We start from the raw sequence: 12,989 nt of genomic DNA on the forward strand, positions 1-12,989 counted from the left end.
TTGTGATGACAATGATAATGCTGGCTTTAAAGAGCCACTAAAGGTAAGTACGAAGTCAGCGTGGACTGCTTACATACCATACCAGAAACATCACAATGCTTGTTTCGTGCCAAGAAAGTACTTAGTTTACGAGAAAATTGCATCTAAAGGGTCCAAATACCTTTTTCAAAATTCAAATCTCTCGCCATGCAACTGGGGGAGTCATGACGTTGCATACACCATCACCACCTTTCGCTACCGTCAGTGAGTAAAACAGCGCCCGACAGACACTGGTACTGAGCCAAGAGAGAGTGGTGGACTCACTTCTGTAGCTGCTTTTTGGTCAAGTGGCGCGGACCGTTCGCGCATCCTGCGGCATTACATGGAGGTTGAATTCTCTGCTACTTGAAGTTTGTGCCAGTTTCGCGAGCCAGCAAAATCAGCATAGCACTACGCAATCAGGAAAGTTGTGAAACGCGAAAGCCTGGGCGGCACAGGGTCGTGCGAAAATGAACCGTTTCGACCACCCGTGTCATTGTCAACGGTAATTTCAATGAGTTCTTTTTTCTAAATATGAAGTAGAACTGGACAAGTAGCAATTCATTTCATCTTATAATACAATGCAAGGATGTGTTTTGCAACGAGTAGTTGAGTACAATGCAGACGAGTTACCACAAATGATTGAGGACCTTAACAGGGAGAGTGTAAGAGTGGGACTGACGATTAATATGCAGAAGACAAAGATAATGATAAATAACCTGGCAAGAGAACAAAATTTCAAGATCGCAGGTCAGCCTCGAGAGTCTGTGAAGGAGTACTTATATCTAGGACAACTAATCACAGGGAACCCGGACCATGAGAAGGAAATTCACAGAAGAATAAAAATGGGTTGGATCGCATATGGCAGACATCGTGAGCTCCTGAATGGGAGCTTACCGTTATCATTGAAAAGGAGAGTATACAATCAGTGCATTTTACTGGTGCTCATATACGGCGCAGAGACTTGGAGGCTGACAAAGAAGCTTGAGAACAAGTTAAGGACCGCGCAAAGAGCGTTGTAACGAAGAATGCTAGGCATAACTTTAAGAGACAGAAAGAGAGCAGTTTGGATCAGAGAGCAAACGGGCATAGACGATATTCTAATAGACATTAAGAGAAAAGAATGGTGCTGGGCAGGTCATGTAATGCGCAGACTAGATAACCGTTGGACCATTAGGGTAACAGAATGGGTACCAAGAGAAGGGAAGCGCAGTAGAGGACAGCAGAAGACTAGAGAGGGCAGCAGAAGACTACATGGAGCGACGAAATTAGGAAATTTCTGGTACTATTTGGAGTCGGTTGGCGCAGGACAGGGGTAATTGGAGATCGCAGGGAGAGGCCTTTGTCCTGCAGTGGACATGAATAGGATGATGATGATGATGATGACGACAACGACGACGACGACATGGGGCTCCATAGAAGATGCATGGGGAAGCTCAGAGTAGAGGTGGGCCAACTTAAAATTTGGTGGTAGGCCAACATAAATTTGGGGGTGGACCAACTGAAATTTGGGGGTAGGTCCAATTTAAAATTTGGGGGTGGCATGACTGAAATTTTGGGATGTCCTTACATATGCATAGATAACTTCAGTGGAGTTTCTGCATGCTTTTTGGTATAACAAAACGGAGTGACACTGAAAGACTAAAATTTGCATCTTTTAAGCATGTTTGTTTGGCCGTCGAAAAATATACAGCGTCAATGAACTATTAGAATACTCAAGAAACAAATCAGACTTGCACACAATAATGCTTTATCAAAAAAATGTGTTTCAGCTTTGAAAGTTTTGGGCGAAATGCTGCTCATGCGACTAAAATTTATTACTATATCCTTTCTGAGTTCTTTTCTTGCCTCAACGTTCATCCACGACTAATCGTTTTCGAGGCGTATGATGTTTAATTCGTGTAGTAAATTTTTTTTCTTTCATTTAATAATCAAGATCATTTTTCGGATGACCAATAGAGCCTTTGATTGTGCACGATTTTGGCAAAATGAAGCTCTACCCAGCATTTTCTAAGGCTATCAACTAGAGTGCACAGTTGGCGCCAACGTAATAAATTTTAAAGTTTATTGTAAGGCTCTAGTCGAAGCCATCATGCCTGAATGGCTGATGTGGCTTCAGTCACCACTTCCATAACTGAGCGTTCACATTTGGCAGTACTGAAAACAAATTTATAGCTTCCTTTTCTGATGAACACTTTGGGGCAGCTGTGCTTCACAACTGCTTGCAATGATTCACAAACCATACTCGGCGAAAACCCGTTTAGAGATGCGAACGTGTGCTCCGCGCCATCTCTGTCGTGACTCCAAAGCATGCATCTTTTACAGGTTTTTTCCCCCTAAAATGCTGTTCATACTGCTTTTTCTTCTTCCCAAGGTTGAAATGAGGCTCTCAGATGTAATTGCTGTGCAACAGGACATCAACAGAAACTAAAACAAAAAGCGCCAAACTAAAGCCTCGTCATCCCGTTCGCATTAACACATTGGGTCGTCTGCTACGCTGCATCATTGCACCATCGAGGGCCGAGAGCGTGCGAGGAGAAACAAGCGGGACGCGGTGGAGGGCGTCAGAGGTGGCGCTACTTTTAATCATTGAGGTGCTTTAGGCTAGGCTGGTAGTTGTAGAATAGTCCACTGTTCGATGGAAACTCGTCTCGTGAGGAAGGAACATAATAAAAATGAAACATGCACTCACCAATTAGAGATAAAATATAATATTATATTCATTTCTATGTTTCATTACATTTGATTTTTTAATGGGTGCATGTATGTTTTAATTTTAATTTCAGCTGTACAAATGGCTTTTGGGTCTGCGGGCAACCATTTAGCGTCTGCTGCAGGCATCCGCCACATTCAGAGGAATGGTGGAAACTATCACATAGGCAAAAAGCTGTGGGCTGAGTTCATCCTGCAGTTAATGTCGCATGCTACACCTACCCTTCATGACTTCATGGTATCGCAATGCACGTAGGGCTGTGTGACCAACGCAGTGAAACAAAATACCGAAGAAAAGTCTGTAAACAAAGATCCTGCATTGCTGACGTATTAAAAACATTCTAAAAATTCATGAATTAATATTTGTTCATTGAAATTCATTTTTTTGACTTCCCAAATACCCAGACATTTCCCCATTTTGCATTTAAAAAAATATATTGGTGACTGTATGTACTGCACTGAAAAGTCAGTACTGTGTGTTGCTTGGTTAGTCAGTTCATACCAAACAACTTCAGACCATAAAGCCTGTTGCCATAAGCACAGAATGGAAATAAATAGGGAAGAGAACAAGGGGAATGCTAATTTTACTGTTTATTTTGCTTACAACAATGGCCAATATGTAGAAACATGCACTGTGCAACATACTTAAAAACTTCAGACGAGCATCGTTTCACTCTCAACAGGCTCTTGATAAACTGTCTCTCTGAAGAAAAGAGTGCAATTGACGTGTCGCTGATACATGATGTACCTCACTTAATATGAAAACTCTGCAAGGGCGTCTGCGTCAGCATGCATTTGGTGTGTTGCGACACCACGTTATACGTTAATAATCTCCAAATTGCGTGCCAAAGATCGAACATGGTAACCTGCAAATGACAAGTTAAAATCACATTAAATAAACTCACACAATGGGCAGCCGAAAACGGCTTTCATTTCTCCACTAAAAAAAACTGTCGCTGTGGTCTTTTCCCAAAAAAGGGGCTTATGTGCAGACCCTGTCCTGAAGATGCATCAATGTGCCCTACCAGTTAAAAAAGAACACAAGTTTCAAGGCATCATGTTTGATATGAAGCTAAACTTTCTAGCATGTATAAACAATTAGAAAATTAAAGCGAACAATGCACTGAATGGACTTAAAGTCTTGTCACGGGATCACTAGGGCTCTGAACGGAAATGCTTTTTGCATATCCGATCTTTGGTACGCAGCAAAATAGACTACAGTTGTGTAGTCTATAGGTCAGCCAGACAGTCCTACCTATATACCCCACAGGAGCACATAATACAAGAGTTCTGCACAGTACAAAAAACATACAGCACTTACCACGAGTTTTACACAGATGGCTCAAAGACACATGATTATGTGGGAAGCAGTGTCATATCGGGAACCTGGGAACATACTGTTAGACCCCCGCCATTTGTTTCTAATTTCACAGCCGAATGTTATGCTCTGTGGATAGCAGTGCAAGAAGCTGTAACTAGAAAACAAAAAAAAGCAGTCATTTTCACTGACTCCCTAAGTGCTCTTAAAACCCTCAATTTAAAATCCGAGCAAGAACCTCTCATCGGCGACATCTTACACACACTGTCGGGCATAAATCAAAACCACCCAATTTGTTTCTGCTGGGGCGCAAGTCACGTTGGGATCCTGGGAAGTTAAATGTGCTGCTAATGCGAAACACAAAACTGTATCTAAAATAAAGGTACCCTTCAAGGATGGGCTTCAAGCTATTTGCAGAGCACTTAAAAACAAATGGCAGTGTCAGTGGAACCTGAAAGATAACAAATTGCACCTCATCAAACCAATGCTAGGTGAATGGAAAACCTGCTTTCACCAAAAATGCTTCACTGTGGTAATATTAGCTGGACTCCGAATAGGGCACACGCACCTCACACACAATTATCTACTCAGAAAGGAAGCACAGCTGATATGTGATAAATTTCAAGAACCACTTACAGTACTACACATTCTGATTACATGCACACATATCGAAAGAAAAAGACAAAAACATTTCCGTGATCTATACGTATTGCACATACCACTACTACACCTCACTCACGTTTTGGGAGCTGATTTACTTGTTCCTTTTACAGATGTGAATTTTTTAGAGGAAGTAGGCTTTCTCAACACACTTTAAATAATACCAGTTTTACTATTTCTACCATTTACTTTCTAACACCCTGTGTCTGGCACAGCAAAGCCTAAGTTGCTTTTGCACCAATAAACCCAATTTGACCTTTGAGGGTCAAATTATTTTTAAAAAAGCTTTCCCAGGTGGTCAAATTACTTTATTGTGGATCTTGAATGTACAAAATGTATAAAGTCGGGAATAAATAGTAAAAAAAAAATTAGGAACAGTATTTTGGTGTCGGCATCACTCAGAACTGCACAATGTTCAATAGTATTTCAGAGTGTGGTACTCCTTGAAACAAGGGTCTATGCACAGCGCCTCATCGCAGTCTGCACAGCGAAAATGCGTGTCTGTTCTCCTCTCGGAGCGACGAGTTGTGTTGGCACACACATGACATCTCTGCATGCGGCTGCCTTGGGCAGAGGTCTGAGGCACCCTCTCGCGTAAGCGCGTTGCCGCAGAGAGCAAGAATACCTGGTGAGCGGTGGTGATAAACAAGCTAAGAGCAGTCCCAATCAATATAGAAATCAACTTCCACCGCCCTGCAAGAGAGTGTCGACAAAGAGAAAAATGATGTTTCGTACGCCTCTGTTGCGATGACGCGGCGAAACCGAAACCGCAAAAGGGGTGTTGCCGCAGTCTGCGTGACGCGCTGAAGCTAGAAATCAGTTCTGTTTATCTCCCCAAGAAAGTAGTACAAATTTCAAACGCTTCTTGTAAGTCCTAAAAGGTGGCAGCACCTCCCAGTGAGCACACATTGTCATTATCATTGTCATTACGGAGGGTCGAAACCGTACCCGTACGGCAAAGACCTTGCGGGACAGAAAACCGCCGCCGTACATGTACGGCAAAAACTTTCAAAGAGTTAACTAACTCTGAATATGAAAAGCCTCTAATAATTCATGTGCCACTGCGTTCCTACTTTTACCCAGAATGTAAGTTGTGGGAGATGTGGGGTTCTCCTCCCGTGCTCTTGGGACAAAGGAACGACAACACACAGTAGTGCAAGCAATCAAAGTATAAAAAATATTTGAAATAGTGCTCCCCTTGTCCCTTTCTCAGTTATACTTGTTTTACTTAAGTGGCCCTAGGTTTTATGGTCTGAAATCATTCTGCACTGAGAAGTGCTTGGTGAAATTACCACATTAACATATCTGATGAAGAGAAGACTTTATCCTGTGTGCTTATACTACAGTTTCAACATTATCCCAAAATTGATCGCTAAGCAATCTTTTAATTATAGTAATAACAGTAGCCATAATTTGAGGGCATCAACCATCAGGGAAAACCTGTAATGTTCAGGAACTTTGTTCTGGAAAATTCAAGGAGAAAAAGAATTTTGAATCGAGAAACTTAACAGCTCGAGTGGTTATTATGAACCTAGTGGTATGCTAGAAAGAAGTGAATTTATCAACTGAACCTACACATTCTACAAATAATGGTGCGTCTTCTGTTTGTTTTGTGAGTGTGGGCCTGGCCAGGTAGTTGGAATATCATGAAACACATGAATCAGTCGAATTGATTTACAGCTTTCTTGTAGTAGTCCTTGAAAATTATGTACTTGCATTGCAAATTGGCAAGGTATAAACCGCCATTTTTTTAGCTTGCTCCTACACCTCGGTGTTGCGTAGACTGTCAGGGAATGTTCATGAAAGAGGCAGGAAAAACCTGGCAAAATCAGGGTGTTTGAATATGCCAACTTGGTGGACACCCTGGATACTCATCAAGGTGTTGTGGCAACAAAGGGAACTTGTTGAAATGTGCAGTTTCGAGAGCACCACATTTAGTCATCCTTTAAGGTTTTAATGTGATTGAAATACTGATTGGCAAGAAAGCTGGAATAGAATTTCTAAAGCAGCTGAGAATGTGACATTCATATATAGTATTCTTGACATGCACAGTGATTAAGGTGGCATTGCAGTATACAGACAATAGCGCGTAACCCGATTGATCATTTTTTTTTTTTTGTTCATTGCAACAATCAGACACACAATTTAACTAGGTGCCATAAAACAAACTGTCTTGGTAAGAAACACACTGTACACATGACTGGAAAGCATCAGTTCCTCATGCATTGCGAAGCATCAGTTGTTTAATATCATGGTAAAATGATGTCTTTTCCCATACCAGGGAAAAACGATGTTTAACTGTGCGGAGGCCATTTGCATTTAACTGTTGTTTTTTTCTTGCAGCTGGCGTTAACACACCCATCTTACCGGGAGAACTTTGGCACTAACCCAGACCATGCACGCAACTCACTGACCAACTGTGGCATCAGGCAGCCTGAATACGGGGATCGGCGCATACACTACCTCAACACACGAAAAAGAGGTACATTTGTGAGGTTGAAGAGCTTCACTTGAACTTTCAGAAACAGTGACATTGAAATACACTTGACAACTGATAATTTGGACTCCACGGGGAATGTAAATAAGTCCAAACAATTGAATGTCTGAAAAAACAAATGTATCCAAAAAAAATTATTTACGATTTAGGACCCCTGTGCAAGGAATAAGTGGTCCATTTGTTGCTGCACGCACTTCCGCTTATGTGCAACCAAGTACGCCTGTTTTTCTGCCAGTTTTGTGCTGTTGCTGTACACAAATGCAAGGACTGCAAAGGCTTAAGCCAGATCCGCATGTGAAGCCTGTAGAGCACACGACACATCATCATCATCCAAGTTAGAGTTGTTGTTTGATGGTGGAATAACTTGCTCAGTTATTTCGTCATATTTCAGTTCAGCACATGACGACACTGTGCTGTCGACGTCTCCAAAGTTATCAAATGTAATGGTGGCAAAAATTGCCACACTGCAGCCCAGCAGGTCATTAATGATGTCCGCATTTCAGCTCGTTGTGGTGGGGGCAGATAAGGCTCTTCAGTTGCGGAGTCGGGTTCATTCGGACTGCGAGGGCACCTGCGTTGGTGCCATTTTACGCAGCCTGTCGATAAGTTAACGAAAAAGACTGGAACGCAAACTAAACAAGCACAAAATGGTGGTACACTGTCCGAAAGGCAAACCCATCAAACAGAATGGTGAGAGCAGGGCTAGGGTGTAATAGAATGTGGTTGAGTGGGAAAAACGGCTGGGGCACCGCATGCTATACAGTGAGGCATGCGATGACGAAAAATACTGTCGCGGCACTGCGATTGAAGTGGATTGGGCCGCATCGAGGTCGTGCCATTGGAAACTGCTGGCAGTACTTTTTGGAAGGGTCATTCTTACTACTTTGCGCACTGGTATACGTTTAATACCGCTCAAACAGTGTTCATAATTGCATATGCCATGTATTTATGCCTTAGGAATAGCTGCATTTCTTTCTATTTTTTATTTCATTTTATTTTTTTTTATTGCTGCTTGGTGATTCCGTGTGCATTGCGAGCCGCAGTGTCAGCTATCTTTTCTATGTTATTGTACGGTTCCCTTTGGAGAACAAATGTTTTTCTTGTTCTTCAAGCAGCATGTATCCCTTGAGTGTATTTTTGCATACATACCGTATTTACTCTAATCTAACGCGGACTTTTTTCCCGATAAAACGGGTTCAATATTGCTTGCGTGTTAGAATCAAGTACGACCCTAAATCTGTTTTCCAATATCGCCATCAGCGTTTCAAAATGGCCGCCTCATATGCCCTTCGAGCCTAGCTGCCGTAGCTTCCTCCATGTGGTGTAGTACGGTTAGTCCACCGTTCGTCTTCCCGTTTTCTGCTTTTCTCTATCAGCATGGAAGTGCTGACTGCAAAGACACGCCAAGTGTTCATCACGATGCCGCAAATAAAAGGAAAGTGATTGCTTGTGCAGAGACGGACCTAAATCGGGCCGCATCACACGCGTTCGGAGTTCCCATAACTTGCGTGCAGGACTAGCACAAACAGCAGAAGCGTTGTACTCTGGCGGCAGCTGCGCACAGCGCGGCCACACGGCCCCGATCTTGAAAGCAGTCTGCAATGGAGACAGAGTGTACGCATCTAGGTGCACCACGCTGTGTTCTCGTCGCCTAGTTCAAGTTAAAGCGAGAGGCCGCACAAAGGTCGATTCGCTCACTCCTCCTATCACACTTTCTCACTCCAGCATTCTGATAAAAAGTTTCCGCGGTCATTGAGGGAGACGTGTTCATGTTTGCTTGCGCGTGCATGACATCATACTTGTTACTTTAGTTAGTAAGCGAGTGTTTAAAAGTTTTAAGACGGCAAGCTTTAAACATGTTCCCACCCACAGGAACATGTTTAAAAGTTTATATGACCGATAAAACTACTACACTTTTTATATAGCTGTCTACTAATTTGCTATTGCAATCGGGGCTTCACCTTTTGGGCAAAACTACGACTTTTTTTATTTATTGCAATTTTAGTGCATTGGGAGTAAATCTTTGGTTTTCCAAATGAGAGAATGTTGTATTTCTGTATGAAATCATGAGGTGCGCGGTACTGTAAAGGACTTCTTTTTTTAGGTCACTGCAAACGGGTGCGCGTTACAATTGAGGGCGTTTCTCTTCCAATTTTTTTTTGGTCACAGAAAGCGGGTGCACGTTACAATCGAGGGCATGTTAGGATCAAATAAATACGGTAGTTTTTCATCAGTAGATCTTGTGAAACGCAGACGGAAAAACATGTAAACTACCTGCTTGCCGTTTCAAACAAATAAAACATATCTGCCCCATCCGGCACCCCATACTCAGATTTACAGGAAGTACTATATATATATAAAAAAAAAAACTGCTGTGCAACATTCCATTCATGCTTCTGGTAACAGAATGTGGAGTAATTGGTATGGGTTATTTTATTGCGGTCGCAACTCGGGTGCCAAAAACAGTTTTGGGTAGCCATTATATATGCTAATCTTTGGCCCGTAAGCCATGTGAAATTTTTTGTCCAGTCCATGCTTAACAACAATAAACACACATTAAAAAAAAAGGGGCTGCGTGGTAGTCTAATTAGTCGCTGCATAGTGGATATATGGTGTTGCGCTACTCAACTCAAGCTTACGGGCTCAAACCAGGTCACGGAATTCGATGGGATTGAGATGCCAAAAGTAAAACGCCAGGATTTGTGTAACTAAAAATTAAAATTTCAAAAAATAAGGTAGCTGAGTCCTTCGGCTTTTTTCTAGGGGTGTAAACGAAAGAAATTATTCACGAGTCTGATTTCTGAGAAAAACATGTTATGCTTATCTTGTATTTCATACCTAAATGTAATTCCATTCCCAACTATATCCACTCAACTAAGCAGCTTGTATATTATAAACAGCTGCTTTCAAGATTACAGTGCACTATCATAAAAACAATAATGAAGCAATTAAAAGAATGGCATGCCTCACATACACGTAGAGATATTTGTAGACTTGCTGTGTCCGTTGAATAAAAGTGTGGTACCACATTGGGCACCCAGTTTTATTGGGTTGCCGATATGTAGAGAGGGTCAAAAAAATGTTTTCCTTGCCTGAATCAAGTTAGCGGATTTAAAGGCTGCGCCAAAAGGGGGCATTTATATTATATGACAGCTGGGAACTTGTTAGGCAGAACGGATTAGCACCCGTGCATTAATTATCTCAGGAACAGGTGCGCCTCTACACAACAGCCACGACTCTCCAGCAGCAGAACCATTCGGAATAAGAGTCATCAACTTGCATTAGTCCTTCACCTTAAAAAGTGACTTAAAGTGACAGACTTAAAAAGTGCTGTTATGCATTGCATTCTAACGGAAACGGCTATTCAATCATTTTTAACGGTGAATTCTGAAGTCAAATATGCTAAATAGCAAATACCATTCAATTAGATTATATATATGTTTCTGCTTTATTACGCCTGCTGGCACATTGAAGGAGATCACCAGACAAGCCACGGACGTTCGTAATGACTTCCCAGTCTCCCCAATTCAGTCTGAGTACATAAGCAATGTCTTTTCCCTAACACTGTTCTTCACATTAATGTCCAATAATTGCCTTGATTCCTTTTCTTGAAAATTGATTGTGAGCACCTGGGACTGCTGCAGCTTTTAAAAGAAACTCTTATTTTCCGGTCAGGAGTTTTCACTTTTTTAATCAGTTCATTTAGAATGTGTGATAATTTTTCTCGTACATATATGTTTTGGACATATATCTCTATGTACTTTTAGATTTACCTAGAAGTGCATTGGTCATCTGCATCTCTTTGTGCCGCGGCATTAATAAACCTGGTTTATTTCACGCTAATATCATTTTCTTGTATCAATCTCCCTGATCAAGATTCCACCAACAAGAAGCGCACGTAAAATGACAGGATATCAATAAAAATTTTTTACGTAGCTTCATGTTACAGATAGGCAGCTTCTCTGACAAAAATTACGTGTTACTTTTAGAAAATAGCTCTTCACCTGGCTAAAACTACAATCGGTACCAACCGACAAGAGCCGCGGGCTCACCAAAGTAAGTAAAACCATAAAAAATTTTACTGCACAAACTTTCTGTGAGAAAAACTGGCGTCCACCAGCGTCCGCGCAATAAGCGCACGCTGGCTAGCAGACGACGCTCTTGACAACGACAGCAAAATTGAAGACATCATGTAGTGTAACTCATGCCTCAAATATGTATACATAGCAAAAATGTGTCAATATAAATTTGCAGTTGAAATAAAGCAGCATTATAAGAGCGCATGTGTGCAGTCGGTCTCAATGCCTGCAATGCGAAATTATGTTGAATATGCCGTGAAGCGTGTCTCCGCCCCAATCCAGTTCACTCGCAGCGCCCTCGCACAATTTTTTTTCACACGGCACCTCAATGGGAGAGCACCGTTCGACCCACTCGATCATTGTCTAGTATACTCTAAGCAGGGTAAGTGCAGGGTTGCTGGAATAGCCGGAAAAGGATGTGATGATAGATCGCGATGTTGATGCGACCTATATTTTAGGCAAAGCCTCCAAGATCGGCATTTTCAGTTAAATCTCTAAGGCGTAGGGCTCCGACCAAGGCAATGCCTCAGAGATTACCATTGAGCGTGTAATTTCTGAGTCCATAGGTGATGTCTCATGTAGGTTGCCAAAGGAGATAATGGCGGCAGAGCCCACGTAAGCTACAGCCATAGACGGAGTCTGGATAAGCGAATGTAGAGCTGGCAGCTGTCTGAAATATCGGTCGTCTTTACACTTTAAGACTATGAGGCAGTTGGGGGTGCCGTGAAGCTGTCCAAATTACCGAGCATGTCCAGATCAGTAATTATCGGTCAGCGACTGTAGTAAAGCAAACCTACACCCACTTAGTATGCGAAGTGGGCTTTGCTGTCTGCAGAATATGCAACCATTTGCCTACTTTAGGGACCCTGAAAGGGTTCGGTCAAATTTTGTAGACACATACGGTGCAGCTACAATAAATCATTCACACCACAATTTGTGTGAAGCGTCTCGTATTAAGAGACCTATGAATGATTGGAAGTTACCCTCCTCCGTAGCCATGCAGTTTATCTGCAGCTTGTTTGCCAAGTGATTGGGGTGAAGCTCCAACTTCACTGGCTCTATGTAATGATGGGATGTTGTGTTATCTACTTCCGGTTGTCTTGGAGCCAGCGCTCGAAGCCTCTCCCTCTCCACCAGCTACCTGGCAGTTGATCCCAAGCTAGAGCTATCGAAGCAGCGTGCATTGCATGCATTCTGTCGCAGTGCTGAGCATGTCTGGTATTCTGGTAACCACATGCTAGCTGGGCATTTTGATGGACAAGCTCAGCAGCAGCAGCAGCAGCAGCAAACGACTTTATTGGGGTCCTGAGGAGCTAAGTGGGGGCCTGCAGGTCCCTACCCAGCCGCTGGCTAGTCCCATGTCGGAACAGAGAGGCCATGCCTCTCCGCTCGTTCACGGGCCCTCTGGACAGCCAGGAGCTGGACGTCTTGTCTCGGGTCTGTGATGGCCTTCGTCCAGTCTTCTTCTGTATTAAAATCCTGTAACACAGGGCACTGCCAGAGCATGTGACTTAATGAGCTAAATTCAGTGCCGCAATCTGGGCAGAGTGGATCAATGTCCGGGTGGAGCTTGTTCAAAAAGCCCCTAGAGGGGTAGGACCCCGTCTGGAGCATGCGAAGCGTGCCACCTTGTGGCCTGTTGAGCTTATGATGGGGGAAAGGAAAACTCTGCCTATTCCCTCTGTAATGAGAGGTGATTTCATGA

At 42.7% G+C, this 12,989-nt stretch overlaps 1 protein-coding gene across 4 annotated transcripts in view; it reads left to right on the plus strand.

Moving 5' to 3' along the window:
- The window catches only part of drosha (ribonuclease 3 drosha), a 213,848-nt gene that overhangs the window by 90,879 nt on the left and 109,980 nt on the right, over positions 1-12,989 (plus strand). For all 4 annotated transcript variants that reach the window (XM_065438063.2, XM_065438068.2, XM_065438088.2 and 1 more), the window contains one exon: positions 7,052-7,190. In XM_065438063.2, coding sequence (XP_065294135.1) covers positions 7,052-7,190 — 139 coding nt within the window. The remainder of the gene's footprint in view (positions 1-7,051; positions 7,191-12,989) is intronic.

This window comes from Dermacentor albipictus, chromosome 1, assembly GCF_038994185.2.
Source record: "Dermacentor albipictus isolate Rhodes 1998 colony chromosome 1, USDA_Dalb.pri_finalv2, whole genome shotgun sequence".
Classification (NCBI taxonomy): Eukaryota; Metazoa; Arthropoda; class Arachnida; order Ixodida; family Ixodidae; genus Dermacentor; species Dermacentor albipictus.